Consider the following 25,892-nt stretch of genomic DNA (forward strand, 5'->3'; position numbering starts at 1 on the left):
CCTTGAATTCATTGTACCATGTGTGGTAGTAAAAAAACTCATTTTTATTATATTTTATCTCATGTAAACGTTGTGAAAATTTCTCATTTGAAGTTTTACAAATCTGGCAAGTTTGTGTGCATGTCAAGCATTTGCTTGTCAAAGCAAAACGCAATATGTGTCAAACATCGTTTTTTTTTCTTCAGTTCTGTTTTGACAATTGAATGAGATATTTTCCTTCTGGAACTGTGAAAAAAAAATGTGCAAAAAACGAATTTAATAAATTTATAAAAAATATAAAAAAGTGCTAATTGTGTTGTAATTTCTGTTAACGTCAAAAAAGAGTTCTGTGCTACATAAATGAAAATAGATGTGATTAAAGTGACAAATCCAAAAACGAATGATGCAAAAAATCAACAACAGCAACAACAAATTCTAGTGGCTTATTAATGTGAATGAACGAAAACAAAATAAATTTCCAACAAAAGTACTCGTCGCAACAAATCGTGGTAATGGCGGTGCCAGCAAAGAACGGCGGTTCGGTTTCGGACAAAAATAAAAAACAGAAATCTTTTCGTAAATCTGTGCTTCTATTTCGCTGTTTTGCCTTGTTAATTGTTATTGCATCAGCCACGGCGGCAGCTGCAAAAACAACGACAGCGACACCAGCAACAGCTACTTCTTCGCAAAAAGATAGTGTTGGTATTGTTGTGAATGATGATGATAATGACGGTGTCGGCGGAGGTCTGAGTCAAGCCAAGGTATGTCTTAGTATCTGCTGTTGTTTTCATTTGTTCTTTTCTTCGTTATCAGAAGATAACTGCGAAGGAAAGAAATTTTTTTATTGGCAATTTTTCGAATACCGGCAACAAAAAACGACAACGTAAATAATATATTTTCAACTAACTTCTTTTCTTTTTAGCAGGGCTGCACCGATTTGGCCCGCGATGAGGAGACCCTAATGGTGTTTTCCACATTAGGGGGCGGTTTGACGGCTATTGATCCGATAACCAGCGAAATACGCTGGACCATAGCGGATGGTAATTATGATAACCCATTTTATTTATTCATGTACACAGAAATACACACACACACACCTCCGAATGGGTACTATTCCTATCATCAATACATCTGTTTTTTGTATTTTGTTCACTTTTTGTATTTGTCATACAAACAAATGGCTATACCATTGCAAATGAACATTTCTAAGATGTTTGTGAGTGTGTGTGTGCGTGTGCTAGACTCGCACACATGTTTTTATTTACATTTTGTGCTTTCCACTAGAACTGTGGAAACAGTGGAACATTATTGTGGTTAATTAACCATTTTGTTGTTGGTGAGTAGAGTTGAGCATATGGTGGTTTATCTTATGAAGCGAAGTGAAAGAATTTAGTTCTAACTTTAAACATGTTAAACACACTGGCGTGGAAGGTGTTCAGCTGATTTGGAATAACTCGTTCCGGTATTGCTTTTTTATAAAGCCGAATTGTTGTTTCTCGACGACACTTGGATTCAGAGGTTCAGGTTCAATAAATGAACTAAAGATTGGTTGATAATTTAAACAAACAAAAAAAAATTCCGTAATTATATTGAAGGCTCAAGTCTAGTTTAGTAAAAACTCTTTTTTTTTGAAAATACTCTCAGAGATTCGTATTCATATCCTGATTTTGGGAAAGTTTTTTTTCTTGAGGTTGAGAGCCAGACCTACTAAATCGATATGGACAATATAGGTATTATTTAAGAGCTAGTGAAAATACCTATCCCATGGTGGGGTTCAGGAGGTGTAACAAAATTATTGATTTTTTGGACCAGGATTTTTTCTTAAAGATCCCCCAAAAGTCGAAAAAGGTCCCATTTTATGCCAAATTTTAGTTGATGACATAACATTTGCAAATGCTACAATATGTGTTATTGGTTGGACATTCCCAAGGGAGAATATGTTAAGCCCCAGCCGAAAGCCATCTATAGGAATAGTATAGTATAGACTTCCATTAAGGGGCATTTTTTGATCTAACACGGGTCTTGGTCCCGGACTTTTGGGTCAAATATCCCGCAATAGAAAATTACTTTTCTGGAATCAAGCTGGATCTGGAAAAATTTTCAAAGAAAAATCAAGATTTTTTACTATTGTAGTAAGAAAATGAACATAGAAACTCAAGAAACTACCCAGCAACATTTTTGGAAGTGGTTCTTTGAGATGCAAGGATTTCAACGGCCCATTTGTTTGAATTCGAATGAAGTCATGAAACATTCCATTTTTTGTCAACATTTCAACCAATTCTTTTAATCCTAACTAAATACACTTTCAAGAGGATTAACTTTGAGTTTATATTTAGAAACATTTTGGTCTGTTCCAGTACATTCTATATCATAAAGGGAAAATCGGCAATTGTAGTAAAAAGTTTTACATGCTTGCAGATCTGGAACAGATCAATTGAAGCAAACAAATGTTTGGAATCCTAGCAAATATTTTCAAGTGTCTTTTTAGAGTAGTCATATATGGAAGTTTTTTGAACCGTCCATGGCCCTATGGGTTACTGTACAAATTGAAAATTAAAAAATAAAAACGGGGCTTAATACAATTGGTCTGTTCCAGAACTGCAAGAATGTAAAGTTTTTACTACGATAGCCGTATTATTGTATTGAAAAAATGCATAACCAGTAGATTCTTACAGGATCTGGAACAGAGCAAATTTGAAAAACAAAACAACTTATAAAATGACTTGAAAATGTTTTGTCTTCCAAATTTCATATAAAGACGAATTTTACTAAAAATTGTGATTTACATGATGATTTAGAGTTTCTCTACAAATTCTCATTTATTTTCTTAACTTTGACATAGAGTTTTGTTAAAACGTCTATTTGCTTTTTAAGGGTTCTCAACTAGTCAAACTGAGTTTAACAATATTTTTAAACTACCGCGCAATTATCCGTTGAATCTTCAATGCAACATTGTTTGTATAGGTGTTTTTGTTTAAAATTTTAAAAATTTTTATGGCTCATGACTATTTTTATCTCTAATTAAAAGCACACTGACACCAAATGTCGTAAATATAATTAGTCAGAATGCAGTTGCAGATAGATTACTACATGATATTTGTAGTTGTTTTTTTATAATGTCATATTTTATCAACATTTTTTAATCTTACAAAAATAAAGGTAATCATAAAGATGAGATTATTTATTTACTTCGATTTCTATTTGTAATAAAAAACAATGCGACAGTAAAAATGTAGGTTATTTACAACAAAAACAGTATCAACAAGTAAAAAAACATCAAGTTCGGCCGGGCCGAACTTTTAATATCCTCCACCTTAGGGTAATGGAAACACTAGAACCAATTATGACCCACAAATGCCAATTTTTAGACATATACATGGGAAAATTTGGCAAAAATCATCAAAACACCGAATATCGGGACGTACCGCTATATAGGGCTATACAAAAGCGTGGACCTATACATACAATATTTCGCCAACGGAGCTAGAACTCATCACGACCAACAAATTCCAATTTTTAGACAAATCCGTTATAAAATGTGACAAAAATCATCAAAATACCGAATATCGAAAGATATCGTTATATGGAGGCTATACAAAAGCGTGGACCTATACATACAATGTTTCGGCGCACGAACTAGGACCCATTATGACCTATAAATACCAATTTTCAGACAAATCCAAGAAAAATGTGGTAAAAATCATCAAAATACCGAATATCGGGAGGTACCGTTATATGTGGGCTATACCAAAACGTGGACCTATACATGCAAAGTTTCGCCACCGGAGCTAGAACTCATTATGACCAACAAATACCAATTTTTAGACAAATCCATGAAAAAATGTGGCAAAAATCATCAAAATACCGAATAAAACTTAGGAATACCAATTTTCAGGCAAATTCTTGAAAAAGTGTGCCAAAGTCATCAAAATACCGAATATCGGGATGTACCGTTATATGGAGACTATACCAAAACGTAGACCGATATATCTCATTTTCAATACCAACCATTCTAGACACAATACAAATAATTCTGCTAAATTTTGACGCTCTACGTCAATAAATGTGGGCTGTATCGTGATTTCAACAGACAGACGGAAATCGTTAAATCGTCTTAGAATTTTACGCTGTTTATGAATATATATACATTATAGGGTCTACGACGAATATTTAGGGATGTTACAAACGGAATGACAAAGTTAGGGTATACCTTTCCAAGGTGGAGGGTATAAAAAGTATAAGTCGGTTTTGCCGACCTCAGCCAATGTTCGATTATTTAAATATATTTTGATTATTCAAATTGTCGATCCTCTGGTTCCAAAGGAATGGGCCAATATTGTCAATTTCGTATCGGACCTAAATAAATATGATAAAAAATATTGCGACGTGCCAGGTTTATGTGATCATTTTTAGAAAATGTTAAAATGTGCATGAGGCACCAGATATAGTCGACCGAAGTATTCCATTTTCATACCTCATCTAATACAGATAAAAATATTGATATGGGCGAATTTTCAAGAAAATCGAACATTTATATCCAATTTTATATGAAATCATAAATTCCATATTTATTTCAAGTTTCAAGTTTGACAGAAATATTTAGACTAGCAAGTTGTAAAAAATCACTGACTTGTTTCGCAAGTTACGACAGATAAAAGTATTAAAAATTGAGAGCCTTTGTGTATGAGGTATCAGAAGAAATCCGCAGATATATATCATCTTCACAACAGATCTTTTGTTAGCAAAAATGTTTGTATGTGTGAAATTTAAAGCTTTCTTTGAGCGTTTGGTTTTTCAAAATCTTGTGGGAAAGGTATCAGAAGAAATGGTCCGATCTCTACCATCTTTATAATGAAGAGAGACGATCGCTTGTTTCGGATTTTATAATCGTTTTGGTTATTCTAAACTTTAATCCTTTGTGGGGGAGGTACCAGAAGGAATAATCCAATGTCGACCATCTGGTGTTGGTAGAAATAACAAGATCTGCCAAATCTGCATGGAATCGGATGTTCATTTAGTGTTTTATGAGCTTTATTAATATTCAAAATGATGACCCTTTGTGGGGGAGGTACCAGAAGAAGTAGACCGACACATTCATTCTACGCACCATACTTTTGAAGACTATCGAACTCTTACATCACATTTTATAAGGTCATAAGTATTCAAAATTTTTGCCCTGTGTGGAGGAGGTACTTGATGGAGTGGACCTATATTGCCTATTCTCGCACCTGACCTAGCACTAATGCAAATATTATGATTTGCAATGTTGGAGCAAAATTGTATTATCCTTTCCATTTCTGTGCAGCAAAGTTTTTTTTTTTTTTTTAATTTCAAGCTTTTGTGGGGGAGGTACAAGAAGAAGTGGATCGATATTGCCCATCTCTGAACTCGATCTAAGTTTGAAAATGTTATTACGATGTGTCAAGTTTGGATCAAATCGGATTCTCCCTTCGATAGTTATCGTGCGCACCAGCCATCCAGACAGGACGAACATCGCTTGATCAGCTCCAAATGTCCTGAAACGGATTTAATCCAAAGAGACCGAGGGTCTCAAACCGTTATTTCGATGAGACACGTTTTGGCCGTATCAAATGATATATACCCTCTCTAGCTATATGGCTGAGGGTATAATAAACCCGGGATATTCACACGTGTATTTATTTGTGTAGAAAAAAGAGATCATGTTTAGCAGGCGGCAAGGCTGCGAATTACATGTTTTCGATTAATTAGATTGCCTACACTTAAAAGCAGACGTATTATGTTTAACTCCATGTTTGTGCTAAAAATATTATATGGTAATATACCTTTAGATTTCCTAATCTCATCTATTAGGATTAATGTTCCGTTTAGATCTAGTAGATACTACCAATTATTATATACTGATTTTCATCGCACGAATTATTCAATGGGCGAACCTCATAGTTAAATGTGTGTTGACTTTCCTACTGAATTCCCATTATGATGCGGATCATGATGTGTACGCGATCCCTCCGTAAAGGGAGGTCGCCCCCTCGGTCGGCAGGGGTGGGAATGTGAGGCGTGGGAACGTTCGAAAAAAAAGAGCCACTAATCCTCTGCACATCCCTTGGTTTTTGTCTGAGCATATACTCCCCAGGGGGCCGATCATAGCTCCATTCGTATTTATTATATATTTCTAAACACTCGCTTTTCTCTCCTTGTTCCCAAATATAAATCACTTAAGCAATGCGATTTCATATAAAGCTCGCTTGTTTACACAAATCATAATCGTATTAAATGTGCGAACTTTATAACTAGGCACTGCAAACAAAGCAAATCTACTAGTTTTACCTGTTTGTTTATCTTTAACATACGACACAAGTTCAAAAGTCTCGTCATATGGCTTCTGATGATGCGTCATATTTGTTGGCACTTCTACGTCACTATTCAGTCATCGGCCATTTGAATTTTAAAAATTATAAATATTGGTCTAAAAATAACGTGAATTCGCCGTATGGTGTTTATGAACTGTTTGCTTTTCGGCTCGTGAATTAATATGCATAAATTAAAGAAAAGGTTACATTTAACTTCTGCAACATTTCTTATAATACGACGTTATAACGTTATTCATAAAGAAATTTGTAATGGAGAGAGACACTGTCTACGAAATTTATTGTGGATACAAACATATATGACTACGTAGGTATATAGACTTTTTAGTTTTATTTTGTTTTGGTTATTTCCTCTTGAACATTTTGAAGCCTTTAACTACTAATTTATTTTTCGAACAGTATTTGGGGTTTTAACAACTGTAATTATTGTAATGCCGGGTATATATTAATGTGATAAAATCAATAATGGTATTTTTTTTGTATAATTATTTTAATTAAGATGTCACTGATGTTTGTTTTTTTTTTTTATACGCGTTGGTTGGTTGGTAAATGCCACAGTACAAGTTGAATAAATATTTTTTGGCTTTTTTGTTTGTTTCACGGCGTCCCAAAAAATCGATTTTGTTTAATTGAGTAGAATAACCCCAAAATACAGGGTGAGGTAAAAAACTACAACAAATATAAATGCCATAATTTTTACATTTTTTTAAATCTTATTGAATGAAAGCAAAAAATGTCGGAAATAGCATCAAATTTTAGAATAAGTTTAGATTTGCTCGAATTGGTCACCTTTGGCATGAATTATGGCCTCCAATGAAACCGTCACACGCTGCCAGAATGTTGCTCTGCGGTATTTCGGCCAATTCCTTGCTCGTGGTAACCGAGACTTTGATATTTTTTAGTGCAAACCTTGCTTTCCAAAATACTCCAGACACAATAGTCCAACGGATTGGTATCCGGAGATTTTGGTGGCCATTGTGCGTTGGAAATGAGCCGAGGAACCTCATTTTGTAACCATTCTGAGTGCGATGGTGTCCAGTCCTGTTAGAATGTTCAAGGTCTGCGTCCAAAATGTTTACCTGCCCAAGGCTTTAACACACCCTCCAGAATATTTTCGCGATAATATTCGGCATTTATTCTGATGCCACAGTCGATTAATACGAGCGGAGAGCGACAATCAGCTGTTATGGCGGCCCACACCATCACCATGGCCGGCGCTTAAGTTCTGGTGGCCAACCGAAGGTGCACATTATTAGCTGACCTCTTCGGCAAGTAAACGCGATCATTTTGTTGTTTACAAACTGTTGGACAACGAATGTTTTCTCATCGGAGAAACCCAAATTCGGCAGTTCACCATTTTCGGCCAAGCGAAGCAACTCTAGCTCTTTCGAGTCTATTTTCTTTTTGTTGCGGTGTAAGTTCTTGCACTTTTTGGAATTTCAATGGATTTACACCGAGCTCATTTTTATTATTTGCCGAATGGAATATTGCGATATGTTCAGCTCACGAGCCATTTTTCGGCCACTGCGACGCGGGTTTCGATCAAGTCGCTTCTTTACTTTTCGAACCATTTCTGCCGATGTTATTTTTTTCTTTCGTACACTTCCTTGACATCGGGCTACGCTACCAGTATCAAGGTAACTAGGGATGGTACGATACACCAAAGATGGAGTGACACTGGATTTTTCTTGGAGCGCTAAATATCTTTGTACGATTCTGGACCAACGATTAAACTCGAGCAGAAACATCGAGGAGGAGCATACGAAAACAGGGCTCATTGCGCTCTATTTATTCATCAACGCCATAGGGAACAGCTGAATGATCACGACCACAAGTCGTACATATCAATGAAGTCCGCGTCCTTGTTGACAAAGTGATTTCTCAATTGACTGCTGGTCAATATAGCCCATCTTCGAACTTGATCTAAGTTCAAACCCAAAACGGATGTATACTAAATTTCAGTACTCTATCTCAATTCCTTACAGCAGACGGGCGGACATGTCTTAGTTATTGGGTCTAAAATTATTATTTCAATTAGTTACAAATGGAATGACAAGTTTTATATACTCCCATGGTAGAGGGTATAAAAAAAAACAATTACCGATTGTATTTCCCCTGTTTTTCAATTTTGCTAATTTCTTATCAGTAATTTAGTTTTAGCACCGTTGCAATTATTCATTTCGCAGTGCTTTCCCAAAAAGAATAGAAAACAATTCTAAGAATGTAATATAAATAAAAATAGAGGAATATTTTTCCTAATGAATTTTTTCTATTATCTCGGCTACAGACGTCTAAGGAGAACAGAAGCAAAATTAACACTATCATGTTATTTTAGTCATAAATCCCTATTCTAAATGTATATAAGGAAATAGGAAAGATCATTGACTTGAGAAGAGTTTTAAGTGGAGAGACGAATACAGAATGAGTGAAGAATGAAATAGGAGTATAGCGATTGTTTTTCGTATATGAGAACGGATTCTAATTGTGTTCCCTAACTGGTTTGATTCGTGCCATAGAGACAGCTAGGGTTGAGATATTAGAGTCACTTAAAAATAGCTCAATCCTTCCCATCTCCAGATCAGTTTTCACCAAACTCGACTGCATAGCCGATAAGAGCTAGTTAAGTTTCGTAAAATCTACCGTCAGAATGATTTCGGTTCAGTGGCGATATCGCACTATGAACAATATGACAAAATCAACAGTTGAATAATATAATATTTGAACAATTGCCGGATGTTGTGCACTGCACGTCACTGCCATTTTTGGGTCATTGAAATTTATGGGTAATGGGGGCTATACGATATCGTGGACTTATATAGACAAAACTCGTTCAGGGGGTAAAGTGCTTAAAAATCTTCTTGTGTGGATTTTCAGACAATTCCATTGAGAAATGCAACTTAAATCATAAAAATACCGAATATAGGGAGGTACCGTTATATAGGGGATATACGATATCGTGGGCCTATATACCAATACTACTTTTCCAGGAGGTAAGGTACTCAGAAGGAACTTCTTTTTTCAGACAATTTGAATTTGTCTACAATCATAGAAATACCGAATATCGGGAGTATCGTTGTAAGGGGGCTATATGATGTCGTGGATCGATATAGCCCATCTTTTGACTAGAGCGTAAATACAACAGACGGTCAGATGGACGGACGGGCAGGGCTAAATCGCTAGGTCTAAAATTATTATTTCGATGAGTTACAAACGGAATGACAAACTTAATATATCCTCCATACTATGTATGGTGGAGGGTATAAAAAGTACGTGATACATTTCTTGCAGTTTTAAGTTTTCTTTTTGCCTAGAAACACCGTTGCAATAATGATTATAAATATATCAAATAATTCACTGAATTAAATAAAAACACAAATGGTTCTTATCGTGAATAAGGGACTCTTAGCAAACATTTATTTGTTGTATTGTAGTACATATTTGCTATTAATATGCACACATGACAGTTCTTGATAAGAACTTTTTGTCATCAGCAGATTATGCAGATTTAAAAAAAGAAAAATAATTATTATACTACGACCGTTTCTGGTTCTTTCAACATTTTCATAAATGATTTAGATGATTACATTAGACCTTTCTGGATTTCAATTATGCTTTTTCAACGCATGTCAAACCTGTGCTCTATTTGCATAATGTTGGTCATAAAATTTTAAAATTATTACTAAATAATGGTATGGAATGTAATCTAATTCACGAAGAAGGCAAATTTTAGTTTTCAAGTGAATAATTATAAAAATTAAGTAGAAGACATTTCAAAATATGAAAAAGTAATATTGGTACTACCGACAGGACCTGAATTTTTTAAATTTTGAGTTTAGGATTTATGGCCTAGGAAATTTGTATGAAATTAGATACTTCCTTCGATAGGTATCGTGCGCACTAGACATATAGATATACATCGACTGCAAATCTCCTCAAATTAATTACGTCTAGAGAGTCCTAATGTCGGTTTTTCGGGGAGGCCATTTTGGGCCCAAATGATTGAATGAGCGTATTAACACCGCTACAATTATTTGTTTGTTGTATTATATTTGTTATTATAAAAAAATGTTATTGATTCTACCTATGGGACTTTATTTTTTTTTTTAATTTTAATTCCCAGTATACTCCACACCGCAGAGAGAAATGTATGATTATTTGCCCAAATTTCACCCACTATTTGGCATATCAACTCAATTTCATATCTTTATAGTGCAACATGATATCGTTCATGCATCATCATATAGAAATTCCGATCCAACTCCAGGCCACATGATTGGCCTCCTATTTTCATGAAATTTTTGCATAGTGTCTAGATGCCGACCACAATAGGTAGCCATGGCATTTTTGTTAAAATATGTAAGAGATAAAATGGAGTAAAAACGTAATTTTCACCAGTTTTCACCATTCATCGAAATATTTATTTTAGAATTAAGATAGGAAGCTACATTTTTTGCTCAGATCTGTCTTTTGTCTGCAGGCAGCAATGTGTCGGGGACGACTTTTTTGGTTTGTTTGAGCCAAAGTGCTTTGCCCAAAACCGCAGACCGACTTTTAAAAGAAATGGAGAAGAAGTTGTTTCACAAAAAATATTATTTCGATTGGAAGGTCAGCAAAATGCAAAGAAGCTTTTGTGTCAAATCATAATAATTATTCAATTATTTAATATTTTTAAAGAAACTTACAGTTTGTTTTTGAATCAATGCAAAAATTATGCTCCAATCAGAATTATAACACTTTAAATTGTCGTATACGATACTAAAATAGACGCGGGGAAAAACTAGCATGGTTTCATTCGACACTTCCATGTCAAGTACCCGAACCGGAATTGTTTAAAATTTCGAATATAAAGTTCCGAACCGTTAGTACAGCCAATTACACAATTTACTTATGCAGGACCACGTCTTCGTATAGCCCCGATATAACGGTTTTCATTTGAGCGGTATTTTTCGACGGATTTTTTTTTGCAAAATTTTCAAGTTTCTTACAAATGGTATAAAAAGTTCGACACGGCCGAACTTAGCTGCTTTTTTACTTGTTCTTTATCGAATTGTTCTATATAGAATGTAAGATATGATACTTTGAAATCGGATGCAAAATGTCCGGAAATCTCCAGAAGAAGAAACTGACTAGCCAAAAGGTATCATATTTCTGACCTCAAAATGGGATAACAGTGGTCCTGACTTTTGTAGAGTATGTAGGGATGACTAAGACGTTGAGACGATTGAACACGTATCAATTAAAAATTATTCAACCAGAAACGATGGCTATTTGGTAGGTGGGAGATGGAAACTCTAACATTTTCCGTGACGTAGATGTCAATACTTTCGTAGCTGTGTGTCTCTTAACCAAACCAAACGTCCAGAAGCTAAATTATCGCATCTAGAGTTTTGAAATCCAAATTGACAAAATAAATTTTTCAATTCTCGGCCACATACTTCATAATCTGTCGACCTGCTGAGGAGGGAATTTGGGAGAGTGCTAGAGAATTAACGGGTAGCCAGTTAACGTAATATATCAGATCTGGTGCCACGTCGGTTACGTCTGGGGCACAGTATTCATATGTAAGAAGTTTTAATTAAGAAATTCAGAAACGAGTAGGAAAACATAAAAAATGAATGGCTTTCCAAATAGACCCCTTTACAGGGTGAGATGAAAAAACTGCAAACAACTTCAGACTGCTGTCATTTCTAAGCCACTCGTCCGACAGTTGTTAAAATTATTCCAGTGACAGCTCATTATATGGTTTACAAGCATACGAAAGCAATTTGATGAGAATTTTTCAGAAAAAAAGTTATTCGTGATTGAATTCAAGCGTGATAGTGTGATTTCTTTATATATGGCTGGAAAATCACAAGTGGCTATCGTTAGAGCACTCCAGCATTTAAATGTGAATAAATCTTTTGTGTCTCGTACCATCGCTCGTTACCATGTACTGGTAGCGTAGCCCGACGTCAAGGAAGTGGACGGAAGAAAACAAACAACAAGAAATGGTTCGAAAAGTAAAGAAGCGACTTGAACGAAACCCGCGTCGCAGTGGCCGAAAAATGGTTCGTGAGCTGAACATATCGCAATATTCCATTCGGCAAATATTGAAAAATGAGCTCGGGGTAAAGCCTTTGAAATTTCAAAAAGTGCAAGAACTTACATCGCAACAGTAAGAAAATAGACTCAAAAGAGCTAAAGAGTTGCTTCGCTTTGCCACATTTTGGCCGCAGACCTTGGACATTTCAACAGGGCTCAGCACGCGCTACCCATGAATGGTTACAAAATGAGGTTCCTCGCCTCATCCGTTGGACTATTGTGTCTGGAGTATTTTGGAAAGCAAGGTTGGCGCTAACAAATAAGAAAGTGTCGATCACCTCAAGCAAGCGCTTCACCGGGAATGGGCCGAAATACGGCAGAACAACATTCGAGCAGCGTGTGACGGTTTCATTGGCCGTTTGAAGGCCATAATACGTACCAAAGGTGACCAAATCGAACAAATCTAAAGTTATTCTAAAATTTGATGAAAGTAATGTCGGAAATATTTTTTGCTTTCATCCAATAAAATTAAAAAAAATGTAAAAATTATGGCGTCTGACTTTGTTGCATTTTTTTATTTCACCCTGTATTTTGGTAGTCAAAGAAAAATGCAATATCAGACCTGTAGACATGTTGGTTACGACTTGCCCATAACAGTCACTTACGTCTGGGTTTATCAACAGTCACGAGAGAATACATTCCCAAACTTTCTAATGTTTCCATTGCCCAGGGGAATCATTATCCGAGGCGTTATAAAAAAAGAATACAGGATTGCGATGAGCTTCTTCGGTTTCAGAGTCAGGTATTTGGTAGTGCAAGCTATTTTTCAGACATGGATCCAAAACGAACCCTCAATTTTCAGGATTTTCTAACAGTTTCTGTCCATTACTTGAATCAATTAATTGATTTAGATTTCAGAAATTTCCAAAAATGTGCGAGAAAACATACCGTTGAAACAATTATGATCGAAAACATGAAAACATTTCAAATGCAAATACACATGTTTGTGTATACATGTGAACATAAAAGCAAAACATAAGCGCAACATATGTCTGAAAAAATTGCAATAAATCTCAATTTACATGCCTGACCACAATCTATTTTTAAATTCTATTATTGAAGAAAATATATGAACATACCAACGTGTGTATTGGAATATGAACTCAGCGATTCAAAATTATAAAACAAATCCTTGGAGATGGGTATTAATCGTTAATATTGAGTTAACTACATCTAATGTAGGGTTTCTGAGACGATTTTTTGCAATCGCTTTTAAATCATATTTCTTATAGAAAAATGTACGCTATGCTGAATGTTTTTCAAAGAAAAAAAAAAAAATAAAAAAATTATTGATTAAAGTTAAGTTCCAAAAATTTCGAATACGCATAAAAAAAGAATATTAGGTATAATTTAACAGGTGTTGTTATGCAAAGAAAAATGAATATACACAAATATTATTTGCGAATTCTCACACACAATTGCACTGACCTATATTGTTATTGTTTTAGCGTTGAAGATAATTCTTCATACAAAGTTTTTACAAACAATACAGTGAAGATTTATGTGTTTGTTGCCTATCATGAAAAAAGTCTCAAGTAGAAACACCGTGGCCAACATGAGTGATGGCTGCGTATACTTAAGAAGAACGAGGCTAGACGTTCAGGCTGCACTGTGCAAACGTAGATCGCAAGGAGACTTTTAGAAGTAACGAGTTGTTCTATGTTCAGACTTTCATTATAAGTATTCAAAACGTATACCCTTTATTCGAAAGTCTGATATAAATATTACGACTATTCAGGTTTGGATTATATTGACTAGTTTTTTGGAACATCTTGAACTGTCAAATTATATTAGAAAAAGTTTGCCGATATTTTCTATTTTCACACTTCATCTAATACATTTTTATAAGTATTAGATGAAGTGTGGGATGCGCATAGTTTTTAGAAAATCCGGCATTTATTTAAAATTTTATATGAGTACTGTTAATCAAAATTCGGACCTTTTGTATTGAGATTGAGCCAAAATGGTCCCTTAGAGAGTTATTGTGTGCATAGACAGACAGACCAATATTTCTAGGTTGTCTGGAAATGTCCTGAAACTGATTTTACCTAAAGAGACCTAGGTTCTTAACCCTTCATTCCGTTGAGACACATATGACTGAGAGTAAAACACGTGTTATTCTTATAGTAACAGCCAATAAGAATTATGGCTCCATGCGGTGTCATGAAGCCCATTCTTAAATCTGTAACTTATTTTCGAAACATATTTTCCAAAAAAAAATCCCAGTACATTCCACTTTAAAGGGGTTTGAAGGCCTGTATGTGTTATTTTAATCTCTCAAGTGGATAGAGATTGTTAACTATAAATTTCCACTTGAAAATCGAACACGGATGTTCTCTGTCGCAACGTGGCACTATGGCGAATATTAGCTTAGTATTGTGTAGAGAGTGAAGAACTGGAGAAATCTTAACAGATTTTGAAATCTGTTAAACTTGTGCTTATAAAGTTAACTTAGCAAGCGCGTCTTTTCCAGATAAGATCATCATTGGCTGGCCAAAATGTTGAAAAGATCGACGTCTTTTAAACCCAGGGAAGTTATTACACAGCATCACTTCCATTTTATGCTGCTGAGCTTCTGAATCATATTATTTTTTATAATTTCCTTTGGGAATCTAAGCAAGTCATTGTTGTGGTACCAAACTATGAATGGAATGTGAGAAATCTTAGTAGTTTCAAGTGAATTGTTCTTAATTAAACGTTTTAAAGGCTTTTCCAATTAGATGCGTTGTTTTTGTAAAACAAACAACAATTGAATACCCTCCACCATTTGAAAGAAATTTGCAAGGTTTCAACTAAAATATCCGCTGAAAAATTCTACTAAAATCATAAAGATTCCAAATATAGAAGTTACCTTTATATTGGGTCTATACGAAGACGGGGACCTGTAAATGCAATTTTCGTCATAGTCCATTACGATATTCAAATACAAACTTCAAACAATTCCGGCGAATAATATCGCTTAAATCATCAAAATACCGAATATCTGGAGAGACAGTTGCCTATGGGGCCATACGACGACATGGACCTGCATATTCAATTATCTGCCATTACGAACTTAAAATAGAAAATTTGAAACAATTCCGGTGAATAAAGTCGCTAAAATCATCAAAATATCGAATACCTGAAGGGACAGTTATATGAGGGCCATACGATATGCATATTCAAATTTCGGTCATAGTATGTAGCACACATTACGAACTTCAATCACGAAATTTGAATAAAGTGGCTGAAATCATCAAAATACCGTTATATCTTGCATATCTTTTCCATGCAATTTTGAATAACCATATCGCAAAGTGGTTACCTTACGAATTTCATCTTTGAGGTCTAGAGACGACGCTGGACTGTTGGCGTAGACTATATAGTGTAGATGTTTCATGAGGAATAAGACTCAAAGTACTAAATTAAACTATCGCACTTCTTCACGATGACATATTACAAGAAGTTATCTCGCAAAGGGTAATAGTTTTGTTGTCTGTGCGACATGCAGCGCTCTCTTGTCGAAAGTACACGTTGTCCAGATCAATACCATCCAACTCTGATCTTAAAAAATTATTAACAGAAACCATTCATTCTTGGGGTTTCTGAGCCAAAGATGCGATAGTTTTTCTAGTTGACGTAACCGCCGAGGTGTGAATTGGTCTAAATTTTAATCATTTCGATGTATTGTAATTTCCGTAGTATTGTAGATTGCAATTGTTAAACGCTGGATAATTCAAAACAACTCCTAAATAATTTTTGTTTAAATTTCAGAGATTTACTTATTTTTATGACCATGAGCCTATTTCTAATGATGCATCCTTCAAAAAAGTAGTAAATCTGATTTGTTTCCTGATCAATAAATAATTTATTACCAACAATCTTAACGAATACACTTCCAAAACATGGGAAACACGCTCCTCTTATCTTCACTAAAATGCTATCGCAGAAATTTTTTATTGATGTTTCAAATGTTTAGGTTTGCAAATCGTGCCCTGGAAACTGTGTAGAAATGCATTTTTGCCCATGTTTACTTATTTTGTCTGCTCTTAATTTGCCTCTACATTGTGCAGCAATGATCTCAACGTTTAAAATATATTTATTTATTTGTTTGTTATTACTTTGTTTTTCCCCAACATACATAGCTACATAGCGTTTTAAGTGCCTTTACGTTGTACATACCTATTTATGTACATACATATGTGTATCTTTATTTATGTATGTGTGGACATAAAAGAAAAAGTGATAAGGAGACGTCTTGATAAGAAATATTCTATTCACAGACAGTTTTTTGTTTCCCTCACCTCCTCATAGCGCAACAAGCCTCCAACTTGAGCAAAGACATATAAGCACGATGTGAGAGATAGGTGGGAGTCTATGGGGAATTCTGTTGATGGGTCTTAATTTTATATTGGCCACGATTGTAATACTGAAATCTCAAGTAGAATTTAATTTATGATATATACCCATACCAAATGGATTTTATTGGACAAGAAAAAGTTATAGAATATGAATTAGACATTTGAGCGTTCCTGAAGTCCCAGAGAAAGAATAGATTGATAACATTAATCTGATCAGAACTACTAATAGAGAAGTTTAAAAAAATACTTAGGGTCTGCTTTTGTTTTGCGTTTGGGAAAGAAAAATACAATGCCAGGTAGATGCGTTTTGAAAAATGTTGGATTTCAATTAAAAATATGAAAAATTAATTTGGAATGCTGGTTTTTCTCGCTTCTATTTCGTGTCGAACTACTGTGTCGACTACTCTATTGAACATGTGTATATAACCTTAATAAATTGCTTGCACATCCTTATAAATAAACAAATTGTGTCATCTTATTTAGACTCTCTAATTTCTCCACCATATTACTACGTACAAGGTTTACACCGCTGTGGCCCAGGAGATTAGGTCCGCATAAACATTTGGTATCCTAAATCTCCAGTACGGCAACAAAATTGTACGAAGTTTATGCTGATTATATTGTTCTAATTGGTGAGCTTTTGCAAAGAACCTAACAGTGTGAGATATTAAACTGCAACAAAGTCAAACGCCATAATTTTTACATTTTTTTAATTTTATTGAATCAAAGCACAAATGTCGGAAATATGATCAAATTTTAGAAAAAGTTTACATTTGTTCGAATTGGTCACCTTTGGCACGAATTATGGAATTCAAAGGTCAATGAAACCGTCACACGCTGCCCGAATGTTGCTCTCTGGCGCATTCCCCGAGAAGCGCTTGCTTGAGGTGATCGACACTTTGGTAGTTTTTAGTGCTAACCATGGTTTCTAAAATACTCCAGACACAATAGTCCAACGGATTGGTATCCGCAGATTTTGGATGTTCAAGGTCTGCGGGCAAAATGTTTGCGTGCCCAAGGCTTCTATACACCCTCCAGAATATTTTCGCGATAATATTCGGCCTAGATATCTTGTACCTTCTTGAAGGAGCTGACATAATAGCTTATATGAAGTACTCTCGATTTAAAGGCACTTGACTTGATAGCTCTGAGGCTCGCCTGACTATCGATGCTGGTCCTGTTATTCTATTACAAAGTTCTTTTACAATTTCGACTGTCTTCTTCATTGCAAGAATCTGAAAGTCTGAAGTCTGAAAAATCGATACAAATGTAATTACGTTTATAAGAGCGATTGATGATTGGATTTTGACAGAATACGCCAGCTCTGGTGTCTTCGTCCACCTTAATGAACAGATTGTTCAGAGAAGGTTCACTAGCGTCTAGCCCTAGCGTCTCTTCCTGGTATCGTTACGTCAATGGGAATGTGATTGCCTTAAAGGATAGTGGATTCGTTGGGTACCAGGACACTTCACTGTGAGCTAATTGAACTAGGGAGGAGGAATGTGTGTCACAGCTCTTCGAATTCTGCAGACTATGAGAGGATGAGGAAGGGATGGTGTCGATTGAGCATATTCTCTTGGGCATTTAACCTGCAACCCTGGAAAATTTGTTCAAGAGTCTAAAATGCTTATGGAGTAGTCAAGACATTTTCTGAACGCCAGCCTCCACAAACTTCTGTTCTGCGTTGGTTCATTGTACCATCGGTCGCCGATTGGCGACTGTCAACAAAAACCTAGCCTAACATTTATTTTGACTTCATGACCGACCCATATGTTTTAGTAGCTTCTAATAATCTTGGCAAAATAGCTTTCGAGAATCTAAATTTAGTCTCATTTTACAAATACTTTTCGATTCTAAATATTTCAAAATTTAAACTATGTTTTGTTGAAATGCATCAATGGGTGTAAAATGACTTCGCATCAAACTCTACACAGTTCGACGGTTAAATGTGGTTTAATCGCCCGTATCCGTCATTAAATTCTAGAATTTGAAGTGTTTTAGTTTAATTGTAGAAAATGTTTGCTCTTATCGCAGAACTAAACAAATTAACTAACTGCTCTTGGTACCGTTTTGATTTATTTCAACTGCGGACAATTCTATATTGTTTTAATGTATTATTTATGAGGTGCTCGATAATTCTGTGGTATTTTCTACTTTAGCGATGATTGATAATGATATGAATTCCCATTTCGAGAATGTGTGCTTGTTTTTTTGGAAAGATATTGGAAAAAATAATAATAAAAATTTTTTTGATTTAATAAAAATTGTTTTGAAATTGTCTATTTTTTTATTTTTGTAGATCCACCAATACGAGCCGAACAGCAGCAGAATGTTCATGTTCCTCAATATTTGCCAGATCCACGCGATGGTAGCATTTATCAATTGGGTGATATGGGTAGCCTGAAAAAACTGCCCTACACCATACCACAACTGGTGGCGAATGCACCCTGCCGATCCTCAGATGGTATTTTGTATTCGGGAAAAAAGAGTGATACCTGGTTTATTGTCGACCCCAAATCGGGTCGTCGAGAAAAAGTGGGATTTGATGGATCTGTGGAAAGCAGTGGCGGCGGTGGTGAACGTATTGGCTGGGCTACATCACGCGCTATTTACTTGGGCAGAACTCAGTACACGGTGATGATGTTCGATAGCCTTAATAAAAATAAAAATTCCAAGCCCTGGAATATTACATTCTATGATTATAGTTCAATGGCCACAACACCAGATATTTCTAAGGATTATGGTGAGTATTTGTATTTCTTAAGTTTCTCTCAATAAATTGTAATCAATATCTTGTTCTTTTAGAATATCTACACCTGACCACTACCACAAATGGTAACATTTTGACGCTTGATCGCAAAAATGGAAAATTCTTGTGGAAAAATGATTTGACCAGTCCCGTTGTGGCGGCATTTCTTTTGGGGCCAGAAGGTCTATTAAGTGTACCGTTTACCACGGTCTCAGAAGAAGCCTTCCTGGCCATTTTGGATGAGTCAAAGGGCGGCAATGTCAATACAGTTAAACTATTGTAAGAATCGCATTCGATACTACCACATAACTTTGCTAATGTTTCTTTTCTACTCTTTTCAGCCAATCTTTGTACGTGGGTGAACATGGCAATGGCTTGTATGCCCTACCATCTCTGGTGGACAAGAATACACCACGAATTTCCACAGCTCCACCCATACATTTGTTGGATGGTCCCGACACCAATGTGGATCCAAATACTGTTTACTTGGATGATGTTTTGAAAAAGAATGCCGGTATCTTATTGGGTTACTACAATCGCCCTAATGACGTTAACTTACAGTTGTCGCCCTCACCAGCTGTTACCAAAGATGACAGCAACCATCAACTGGCAACCATAAGTGCATCGCTCAATGGTCCAGGTCGCAGCATTCTTTCCTCGGACAAGGAAAACCCCTCATCTGCAGAGATTGGTGTGCAAACTGAACCAGTTATTGAATTGAAAATTGAATCGGAAATTCCCAATAAAACATTTGGTCGTTTTGCCTTTAACAAGACCAAGGAGATAATTATAGACAATAGCAAACAAGTTCGTTCCTTTATCTACGAATGGTTCGTGGATCACCCCAGCAATCGGGTACACGTCATTTTATGCATCATCATTGTGTTGATGCTTATGATGTTCTGGTACATGCACAGTTCCATGCAAGAGTTAAGAAATCAAAGTGAAAATGGCTCAAAAACCTTGGGCAACAGTGGAAGCCGTGGTAGTGGCAGCAGCAATATTAGTGCCCAAGATCTGATTGATTTGGGCGATGGCCATATACGTGTGGGTAAAATTTCATTCAATTCTAATGAAGTCCTTGGCAAAGGCTGCGAGGGTACATTTGTATTCAAGGGATCTTTTGAAGATCGTCTGGTAGCTGTAAAACGTCTGCTACCCGAATGTTTTACATTTGCCGATCGTGAAGTGGCTCTACTGAGAGAAAGTGATGCCCATGAAAATGTGGTGCGTTATTTTTGCACCGAGCAGGATCGTCAATTCCGTTATATTGCCGTGGAGTTGTGTGCAGCAACATTGCAAGATTATACCGAGGGAGAACGTAGCCTTGAGTTACGTTCGCAAATTCATGTGTGGGAGGTGCTGAAGCAGGCGGCGGCTGGGCTAAGTCATTTGCACTCATTGAATATAGGTGAGAAATTTACTGCCCCATTAGATTTGATTGATATTAAAAAAGAACTATCGCGGTGTCATATATAATAATAAGTTGCATCATAATCTCAATCTAATGCATATTTCCACTTTGCAGTTCATCGTGATATAAAACCACAAAATGTTCTATTGTCTTTACCGGATGTAAATGGAATTGTACGAGTCATGATATCGGATTTTGGTCTGTGCAAGAAACTTAATTATGGCAAAACTAGTTTCTCCAGACGTTCAGGTGTCACGGGTACCGATGGCTGGATAGCACCCGAAATGATGAGAGGACAAAGAACGGTAATGTAAAATATTTATTGCAGAGCAGATATTGTATTAATTTTTAATATTTTTATATTTCAGACCACATCTGTTGATATATTTTCATTGGGCTGTGTTTACTTCTATGTGCTAAGTAAAGGCCAACATTTGTTTGGAGATGCTCTCAAGCGTCAGGCAAACATTCTAACAAATGATCACAGTTTGTATCACTTGAAAGCTGAACGCAAAGAAGAACGTAGTAAATATGTGAGTATGTCTACAAGGTTATTTATGCGAACGTTACTTACACGCAGATTATTGAGCTAGTCAGTTTTACAAAATGGATTTTTATCGACTACACTTACGTATTTCTCTAAGATATATCTGAATATATTATGGATGGAAAATTCATCTCAGATATTGAAATATTGCGCTCCGCACAACGCATTTCTTCTCACGTTGTTATTGTAGCAATTATATATTCAGCATTCAAAGATCTGCAAATCAGGTTCTTCATTTCTATATTTAGATTAGATTATAAAATTCATCTACATTGATAGGCTGGGCACAATGATTTTCTGCAGGGAGTTGGGTAGGCTGTGAACGGGCAGCTTAAAAATTCATTTTTGTATACGAGCTTGTGCCACATGCTAGACAGACGTTTCACACATTCTCGTCAATTCGCTCCCTCAGTGGGCCAAAACTATTTGTTTAGACAGCCAACGTTCTTCTTCTGAAATGGATGGAATCCGAAGACTGCAATTATATTGCAATGGTTGATGGTCTAGATGACTCCCACGATAGCACCCAAACAGGTACTGCAACGAAAGCATATTGTTACACTGACGTACAAGAAGGACCTTCATCAATCACAGGACCTGAAGCAATGATCGTGCAATCATCGTGTGGAGGATGCGAATATTATCCCATTTTTGGGACATCTCTGTTTCACTCTACAGGATCTGGAATTCCATGTCGATTGGTGGCCACACATCCTCAAACATTCTTTGACCAACACTATTCTCTAACACGGCTTGTTCTAGTTGAAACGTATGGTGATGATCGACAAGTAGATGGGGGAGGAGTAAAACCTCAAGAGTCTTCGCTGCTGGCAAAAAAAGTAAAATAATGCCTTTGCAATAATTCTTGCTTGGTTTCAGTAACATTAATCGCCATTAAACTATGTGGCTCCGGTTAGTGCTACGCAGTGGAAAAGTATTTAGTCCTGCCAGAATTCCGCCCTTAGAACCGCAACAGGGTGCCTCCTCATGACATCTGTCGACCACCCACATGAGGCGAAGGTCTTACCGGTGCGGCATCATAATATAATGCTGTCAATGCAATAACTGCTTGGGTGTTACAGACAGAGCCATCTCAATCACCTTCTGGTGGATAGGCAACTTCCGTCCAGCACGTAAGGAAAGATCTTCATCATCTAGAGAGAGAGGTACAGAGGTATAAGAGAGAGTCTCTAGATCGACAGCCTATCAAGACGGACTGAATAGTATTCACTCCAACGCGGTCTCAGAAGTCAAGGATGGATATAGAGTGAATACTGTATTAGGAGACCATCCCCCTCCCATCGCAGATGAAGCGCGAGAGCTGCCCCAATAAACCGGGGTAGTTGTGGCTCAGTTAAGATCCGCTGCACCTATTCGGCTGCCCAGCCAAACCTACTCAACTAAATCCAGTATAGTTGTGGACACAACCCATACAGGTTGCATCCTTTTTGAGACTGGACTTAGAAGCAGAACCTGATTGAGAGGAGTCAGAACGAGCACAGCAGTATGAGCTGTTACAACAACCGTTACCATCATTTTTCCAATAATTTAATTTTTTCGAGTTTTCGATCTCAATGTAGGAATACTTCACATGGACTACCCAATTTTTACTATTGTACTCATGCACCATCTTGTTGAGCTCTATTGTCAGTTTATTGACTCTGGCATCAGTAGGGTTCGAACGACAGTGTTCATCACGCTCATTTGTTGCTTCTATTGGGAAATTTGGTCTTATGTCGGGGGTTCAACCAGCAGCGGAAAATCCTTTCTGTTACCCGAACATAAGAAAGGTTTGGCAGTTTTCTGAAGCGACTGTTGGTGAACACTCTTCGAGTTCTGTATAGTGAGCTCTCCCATGTTTAAGGAAAGTGTGGAGTTCAGAGTTAATGAAATTGAGCAATCTGCATATGAATACGATTATGGAATGATGGTCTGAAAAGTTGTCAGTTAAGGGACTTGGAGACACGATGGTTGTCTGGCGATCTGTGGTATTCTCTCCTAAATGGGGTGGGGGCAACCTAATCCAGTGCGCAAAACAGTAAATTCCCTCTCGACCGTAGTAAGACCGCATGTTACCTAACAATTTAATCTTGTCTCTTGTTGTCGATCTTCTTGCTTAGTCTTTTTTCCGCATATTTAATTATTTATCTCTGATTTAATGTATTATCCATTCTTTCAGATTTTGGCTTCTGAACTTATTAGCGACATGATTCATCGCGATCCTCAGTGTCGGCCACCAGCCAAATGTATTGGCAATCATCCACTATTTTGGAATGATAAAAAGATATTGGCCTTTCTACAAGACGTTAGCGATCGCGTGGAAAAGCTACAATTTAATGTGGAGCCATTGAAGTCGTTGGAAAAGAATGGCAATATTGTTGTGCTGGAAGATTGGAATCTTCATTTGGATCCTATTATAACAGAAGATTTGCGTAAATTCCGTGGCTATATGGGTGCAAGTGTCAGAGATTTATTGAGAGCTTTAAGAAATAAGGTAAGTCAAAAAAGTGCACTTTTGAAGGGAGGATTTTACATAGTTTCTTGAATTTGAAACGATATGTAGTCTTGTGTTCTAAAAAGTCCTTTGGCCATTCGTTTATGGTGACCCTATAGGGTTGGCTAATTTATAGCAGATCAGAAAATCACTATTGAATCTACATAGATTTTCAAGAAATCTCTCTTTACGTTGAAAACCATTTCTTTTTTGTCTATAACGTAATTTCCTCTTTATTTACAGAAACACCATTACCACGAACTAACTGAAGAGATGCAAAATATACTTGGCAGCATTCCACATGAATTCACAAATTATTGGATCAGTAGATTTCCACATTTGATATCGCATGCCTATCATGCATTTAGTATTTGCTCGAATGAGCCCATTTTTAGATCCTACTACAATTCTACATATTATTTTACACGTCCAGAGTATTTCGATGCTGACGATGATCTCTATCCCACACTCTTGCAAAGGGATCCCAAACCGTTGGCAAAGCCAACAAATAGTCCCAAGAAAACACCGACATCCCAACAACAACAGCAGCAGCAGGCCAGACAACGTAAAGGCAACTATAATTTCCGTAAATCACCACAACAAGGTGGTGATGATGACATCCAACAAGGCGCTGGTTTACAACGCAATTTCGGCGATAACGGTGGTAATGATGAGGAAAAGCGGGATGTTTTTGCTAACTTTAAATTTAGACGCAATACAAAGTCCTCAAATCGCAATTATAACTTAAACAAAAAAGAGAAAAATGTTACCTGGACTCTGTCAACGACGACAACAGCTCCTAATGTTATGCCAAAAGATGAATAGTAATTATGATGTGCAATTTTAAGTTTGATTATTATTTAAATGAAACCTAGTTCTTATTTTTTAATTTGAAATGGTTGATGATATATACCACCCACTTAGCGTCCCTGTAGCAAATTTTGTTTAAACGATTCCGCCGCCAGTTTTATATAGCTCACAAAAACACGAATGATATGTAAGTGTAAGAAAATCTAATTTTTGTAAGCACACATTTAGAGAAACACAAAATGATTCTAGTTAGTAAGTTAGTTAAAATAAGAAAATCTATGTATTTAGTTAATTGAGGAGGACTCTGTGTTAAGAGGCAGATATCCTCATTTAACCGAAATACTGAATGTCTGTGATAAATATTAATGTATAACCATATTCTAATTGATTTCAATGACCCCTTTTAATTTGCCCTTTACCCCCTTTTCCTTTGATAAATGACAAATTTATATTTGTGTTTAATGCAATTTATATGTATGGAAAATGATTCCTCTTTTTTTTGATAAGATTTCATATATTTGTGTACTGAGACCAATTAATGTTTCCGGTTCAATTTAAAATTTTGTAATATTTACGTATGTTTATGTATAATTTCTACTTACCACCAAAATCCCTTTCTATTAAATGTTTTGATAAATCCATTTTATTTAAACAATTGTAATTTTATTATAAATAAATATAATAAAACAAAAAATAACAACTAGGATACTTCTTTTTGTATAATTCTGGATTAGTTTACTCTTTTTAAATTTCAAAAACAACAGACACATCGCAATGTATAACTGGACATCAACTTGTCGTTAGCCACCCACATAGATCCCGGATCCTGGAAAATGGGCAGGGTGGTCCCGCTACTGAAGCCAGGCAAGGATGCTAGCAAAGGCGAGTCGTACTGTTTTGTCGACAGTAACAATTACTCTTAAGGCTTTGCTTCTCCCCAGCTTGTTTTCTGCTAATCTGGTTCAAGCTGTAGTGAGTTGCGTAGGTTTGGCTGTGTAATTAAAGAGGTGCAGCGTATTGTGAGGGCTATCACATGTCAGGCAGACGTCTCGCACATCTTCGTCAATTCGTGCCCAATACGGAAAGAGGCGACTCGGGGTGGTCTCCGAGGACGGCATTCTTCCGCAT

At 36.3% G+C, this 25,892-nt stretch overlaps 1 protein-coding gene across 2 annotated transcripts; it reads left to right on the forward strand.

Moving 5' to 3' along the window:
• The first annotated feature begins 181 nt into the window (after nt 1–181).
• Nucleotides 182–24,837, forward strand: LOC101896896 (serine/threonine-protein kinase/endoribonuclease IRE1). 2 transcript variants are annotated; one of them, XM_059122723.1, is made up of 9 exons: nt 182–740; nt 902–1,019; nt 19,050–19,493; nt 19,556–19,778; nt 19,841–20,910; nt 21,028–21,218; nt 21,282–21,446; nt 23,640–23,954; nt 24,198–24,837. In XM_059122723.1, exons 1-9 carry the CDS (start codon nt 435–437, stop codon nt 24,777–24,779), a joined length of 3,414 nt encoding a protein of 1,137 aa, XP_058978706.1. In that variant the 5' UTR covers nt 182–434; the 3' UTR covers nt 24,780–24,837. The 2 variants fall into 2 exon arrangements, with proteins under 2 accessions (XP_058978706.1, XP_058978707.1); XM_059122724.1 differs by having other exon boundaries at nt 905–1,019.
• The last annotated feature ends 1,055 nt before the right edge of the window (nt 24,838–25,892 follow it).

Source organism: Musca domestica, unplaced genomic scaffold, assembly GCF_030504385.1.
Source record: "Musca domestica strain aabys unplaced genomic scaffold, Musca_domestica.polishedcontigs.V.1.1 21, whole genome shotgun sequence".
NCBI classification, from domain to species: Eukaryota; Metazoa; Arthropoda; class Insecta; order Diptera; family Muscidae; genus Musca; species Musca domestica.